The sequence below is a fragment of the Trichosurus vulpecula genome, chromosome 7, assembly GCF_011100635.1.
Source record: "Trichosurus vulpecula isolate mTriVul1 chromosome 7, mTriVul1.pri, whole genome shotgun sequence".
In the NCBI taxonomy this organism is placed as follows: Eukaryota; Metazoa; Chordata; class Mammalia; order Diprotodontia; family Phalangeridae; genus Trichosurus; species Trichosurus vulpecula.
Window position 1 is genome coordinate 254,894,893 of NC_050579.1, and position 6,242 is coordinate 254,901,134.

At 34.7% G+C, this 6,242-nt stretch overlaps 1 protein-coding gene across 1 annotated transcript in view; it reads left to right on the top strand.

The window, feature by feature from the left end:
* Positions 1 to 5,367, top strand: part of FOXK2 (forkhead box K2) — a 122,598-nt gene extending 117,231 nt beyond the window's left edge. The window contains exon 9 of the mRNA XM_036767956.1: positions 4,147 to 5,367. Coding sequence (XP_036623851.1) covers positions 4,147 to 4,343 — 197 coding nt within the window. The 3' untranslated portion in view covers positions 4,344 to 5,367. The remainder of the gene's footprint in view (positions 1 to 4,146) is intronic.
* The last annotated feature ends 875 nt before the right edge of the window (positions 5,368 to 6,242 follow it).

Below are 6,242 nucleotides of genomic sequence, written 5' to 3' on the forward strand. Positions count from 1 at the left end.
TCTAGCTTTAATCTTGCCCGGAGTCAGATTATCCTGACCATTGCCAGTAGTCTGTAACTTGTTGACACAAAACCTTAAGGTATAAACAAGCAGAGTAACCTAATAAATGTAACTCTCTTTGTCTGGAAATTCCAAGTTTTAAATTGTTCTAGGTAGTTTGGAAAATACTTATTCCCTCTATGTCCAGAAGGTAATGTCAATACTGATGTACTGATGTATACTGCTTACATTTTTTGTTCATCTTTGTGCATTTCCTTATGATAAAATATTCAATCCCATAAATTTATATATGGAGCAAAGTGCTATGAGTTAGATCTATGAGCTTCTGATAGAGTTGGCAGTCCTAGTGAACTAGATTATATTACATAATAACTCTGTACTATACTTGTAAGCTTTAAATGTGCAACCTAGCCCAATCATATCAATTCAAACTGATAGTAACCCAGCAATTTGCAAATTAACATCAACTAATGAAAGGTAGTTTCTGATGATATTTATCCTTATGATGGTATTTATCTGTGTGCCTGGATTAAATTACTACAAGTAGGTCCTCTCTGGGAAAGAGCCACCACCTGAGGGAATGTCTCCTTTTTTGTAATGTAGTTCCTGATATTTCTTAGTGTTTATGTTAAATATTTTCTTGCCTAATAGCTAATTCTTCTAATTAATTTTACATAAGGATATTAGAATTTTTTTATTTCTGGTTTTTTCCTCCCTGAATTAACTATTCATTTTCAATAACCCTTGATTTCCTTTGTTTCATAAGAAATATTTATCCTAAGAAGTAAAAATTTTAGCTACCATAGATATTTTAAAGCAAATCATGGGTCCTTAAAAATAAATAATTAATGGGGGGGAAAGCAATAGACCTCAATACCCTTATGTAAATTAAAATTGGACATTAGACAACATTCATCATACCCAAGACCAGACTTTTTTTTTCACCAATACTGCTTCCACCTCTGACTTTACTGTTTCTGACACTGGTATCAACATATTTAAAATCTTAGTATCCTTCTCCTTCACCTTTCTTGTCCATTTAGTCACCAAATCTTGTCAATTCACCCTTCTCAATTACTAATCATATCTATCTTCTCCTCTCTTCACTGCTACCACTTTAATATAGGCCTGCAGGACTATTATAATAACTACCTATCAATACTTCTTCTCTGCATCCTTAATAACACTGCCAAACTAATCCTCATACATTGATTTGGTCATGCCCCACCCCCCTAATTTTTAGCTTTCTTTTCCTTCTAAGTAAAATTCAGTTTTCTTACTCCACTTTGTATTTAGGCTCTGCATAATTTAGTACCACCACAGCTTTGCAGCCCTGTCTCATCATATTTTTCCTATCTTCTGAGTCACTGTTTCAGGCCATCTCTATCCTTTTTTCCTCTTTTCTATTGGACATTTCCAACAGTTTACCCTACTACTTCAAATAAGTGAAGGCTATTGTCACTTAATCATCTTCCATCACTTTCAACAACATCACTGTATAACTGCCTGCCCAGCATTTAGAGAGCTATCCTTGAGACTCAAGTGGCCTTCACTTTACATATATCTGTAATGAAATCCTGCCATTGTTTTTAATCATGTCATTAAACTAACCAGTACTTGGACCTTTATCTGTCCCCTCGAAACAGGTTTTAGTCAACTTGTTTTTGGACCACTTTAAAGCCTTTATTTTTTCTTGTTGGAATCCCAGTCCAGAGACACTCTGATTCAGCAAACACTCAGAGTAGATTTATGATGGCCCTCCATGGGATAATCAAATTTATTTCATGAGTCCTCAGCCTCAGTCATCTTATGATGTCAAATGCTCTTGAAAGGTCTGTAAAAATAGTGTAGAGAAGACACTGCTTTTTGGTTTATCCCTTGCAAGCCTATAAATATATAACTCTGCAAAAGCAAAAATCAGATGAAAATTTTAACCTTAAAAACTTTCTGATGTTATGCCAATAAACTATAATGGACATTTAAGACATATGTAATGATGATCCACTTAACTGTGAAATCAGAGGTTCATTCAATAAGCATTTATTGTGTATCTATTGTGTTTCAAACACTGAAATAGAAATGATGGCATGGTCCCTGCCTGAAAGTAATTTATAATCTTGTTGGAGAAGTAGGACTAGCACAAATGAAATAAAGAAAAAAATCCTAGAAAGTAGATATTTGGTCCTACTCCAGTGCCTCATTGTATTATGGAGGTAACCTATAAGATAGGCAGTCTGCCATAGTGGATAGAGCACTGGCCTTAAGGAAGACCTACCTGGTTTAAGTTATGTCTCTGAGACTGTGAGACATCTCTTTTGTGCCTCTTCTGCAAAATGGAAATTGGATTCAATGGCCTCTCAGATTCCTTCTAGCTCTAAATCTGTAGATTCTGATTCCTGTCATTAATTCCTATGAATTCTCTCTGCAGCTCTGTACTGTTACTTCCTATTCAGGGACTTAGTTTGTGGTTGAAACATGCTATATAATTTAGTGTGTACTGAGGAGTTTGCCATGTGCAAAGAGCTTACTGGGGGAAAACCTATTCAGAGATAATGTTCACAGCCATATGCACATGGCTTTTGCTAAGTTCAGTATGTTCACCTTACACTGTTATTGAAAGGCAGCATCCTTGCTTCACAGTGTACCTATATTAGGTTTATTTGCTGGAGAAATGACTATGATTTAAAATTGGAAAGAAAAAATAAGTCACTTCTTGTGATTATTTTTTTGAGTGCAACTCTGAATGGATCAGTGAAGATGAAAATGTTTGCAATAGAGCAGGTCTTCTTAAACTTCTTCCACTCATGACCCCTTTTTGCCTGAGAAATTTTTATGTGACCCTGGGGATATAGGTATATAAAATCAAACATTTTATACAAATCAAATGTTTATTGATAAAGAAATTTATTTTAAGACAATTCTTTGGTATACATATAATTTTATCATTTATTAAAGATGAAAGCAAATTTGCATACTAATGAGATAGATGTGCTTGTTTATTTTTACATAAAGAATTAAATCTTGGTAGACTATTTGATACTACAGGATGTAGAGCATGTTCAAAGTTTTTCAGAGTTGATCAATATTTTGATTTTATAATCAATGCTGAGAACACTGCCTCACCGCCTCGCATAAATACATACTACAAAATGGCAGAAGTATTTCAGAAATTGTTGGAAATTCTGTCCTAATCCCAAGCCAATGATTTTGTATGTACAGTAAAAACACTGCAATTCATAACATACAATAGTGTTGAATTTGAGCCATGTTCATTGGCATTGTGTTGTGTGGCATGTTGGCATGTGCAGTACAAAGTGCACATGTTGTGTGTTCAAAACCAAGACTGCAGTGAAGTTGTATGATGTAACACAGGCAGATGCTGCCAAAAACACCTTAGATTCTTTACACATTTGATTTTGAATAGTTTTTGGTCATGCCAAATTTTTTGGGCCCCCCCGCCCTGCACATTCAATTATGTGACTCCATATGAGGTTGCAACTCACAGCAGTGCAATAGAAGATTCCTTGTCAATTCTATTGTTATTTAGATTCAACTTTGGTATAGATTATAAATGAATTAGGGGACTTGGCTTCTTCTAGCCTGAGAGAAATCTGTACAAAAGTACTACATACTACATCTTTTCAATGATCTCAGCCTAGACGTTCATTGAGTTCATGTCGGTATATCAAGATAGCAGATTTGAAGTAATTTGTGTTTTATAGCTAAGTAAATTAGCCTGTTAATTTTTTTAAAGCCAACTAATACATACTGTGTTAATTTAAAAGTCTTTCTGGCCCTCATATTTTTAATTCTAGTGAATGCTTTATTCCACATGGCCATATGACAGTTTTCCAGCAAGAAGCAGGGCACAGTCTATTCCCACAACTCAGTGTTAGCTTAGGGAAATTTATACCATGAGGCTGTGAAATGGAGCAAGCAGCCTTTTGGCACACAGCTTTCTGTAAAAATATATGTTGGAATAGTGTTTTATATGACCCATATTAAGGATCATTTCAGGTCTTTCATTTGAAGTATTCTGTCAGGTAATGACTTTATGGGTACTGGTTTCCTTAACTGGGCAAGTAATAAAAAGATGTGTGATTATTAGGGATGTGTGATTATTCTAACTCCTTAATCTTTCTGCAGCTGCTGCAAGTCCTTTACATATATTGGCAACCCATGCATCAGCATCAGCATCACTGCCAACCAAACGTCAGAATGGTGACCAGTCAGAGCAGCCAGAACTGAAACGTATCAAAACAGAAGATGGCGAAAGCATAGTCATCGCTGTGAATGTGGACACACAATCTTCAGCAGTGAGGGAAAAAAGCATCCAAAACTAAAAACTTTGATTTCTTTTCATATTTAAAAAAGTTTTTTAATCAACTCTGTGGTGCCAAAAGGAAACATTTAACTTAATACCTAAAATGTTGGAACATGTTCTCACCCAGTGGGTATATGGGCCCTGTGATCAGACTTCAATGTTCAGCACTGAAAAACAAAAATGAAAACACAGGTGGCCTTATAACTCAATAATTTAAAAACAAAAATCAGACTAAAAAACGCAAACATCTTGTTCCAAAGGCTGCAACGTCCCCTCCCTACTGAACGATCTCTGTTGCTCCAGAGTTGGGGAGAGCTGCAGCTTTTAAACTTAAATAATAAAAAACAAAAACACTTTAAGGACTGAGTATCTCAGTGTATGACAGCATGATAAGCGCTTAGTGTAAACTGTTTCAAATGATTGTATATTCCTCAAAGGGAACAGAGGCAAGGAGCCATTTCCTCCATCTTGGCAGCTAGCCTTTCATAATGACCTAGCCAGTGCGGTTGTTGATAGACATGCAGTATTTTGTTGTTCACATGTGGAATTTTTGAAGTGTACTTTAATTTCTTTGAGAAATAATGGGGTCTTTTGACATTTCAAATCACTCCATTTAAACTATGGAAACTTTGGAATCACAATACTTTTCATGTAAAATTTAGTTTGGTTATAAAACACATGCAACACAAAAAAGATTTTTTTTTTAATTGATGGAATGATTTCCTTTTATCTGTCCTGTTAATGTTCAGATGAAGCTACTTTATTACATCTGCGATTTTTTTTTATATTTTAGCAGTTGCCTGATAAACTTAATCCAATTTTATCAAAATGTGTAGTGATCAAATGCTTCTTTGGGCTTGCATGTAACAGATTAGAAATTCCAGTGTAAGTGAGCCATTAACTGATGTAAAGAACTGCTATTATTTTGACCGGAGCTGCACTTAACCATTTCTCTTTTTTGCTACCTTTGGCTGTGTTACTTTGTGTTGACTTTGATTGTCCCTGGCATATTTTTCCCGTCTAAGTAAAACAAGTCTCACTTAGTATCTGTGTATGTTTAAAATGACAGAACTATTCTGCTTCATTTAGAAAAAAATATATACAATCTTTTATCACAGGTCCTTTTAAAGGAAAGATCTTGTCAGAGGTATATTCAATATTTTTAAACTTAAATATTCAGCACTAGGAGGAATTAATCTGACCAATGTCGATAAAATTGTTAATATATGTCCTATGCCCTCTATTTGGTACCTCCATTAAAGTAGCTGCTGTGGTTTTTGAACAGACACTATCTTATAATAAAAGGATTCCATACATACGTGTGTGTGTGTGTGTATGTGTAATACATGTGTGTATGTATGGAATACACACACACATATATATACACATATATATATACATATATATGTACACACACACACATATTTTAAACGTGTTCTACAGGATGTGGCTGAAGTCTGGACACATAGGCAAAAATGCATATTTTGAAATATTTGAAATATTAGCAGACATTAGCCCCCTGACATCTTTTTCTGGGGTATGCTAAAGGAGAAGGTGTACTCAATGAAAACCACAGATGCAACACACTTGATTGAAAGCACAGAGTGAATGTGCTAAAATTGACAGCAATGTGGAGTTACTGCATTGAGTTCACATGAATCTTGCAAAGCGCATCAACCTTTGCATCACAGATGATGGAAATCATGTTGAAGATGTTATTTGTTAATATTCCAATTAAATAAAATGTTGTTGAAAATTTCATTCATTTCATTTCTTTTAAAATATGCATTTTTGCCTATGTGTCCAGATTTTAGGAACATCCTGTATAGTTGAGCATTTAAACTATCTTGCTAATTCTCTAATTTGCAGCAGGAGATTCCAATCTATCTTTACATTTTGAATTCAAAACTAAGGCTGA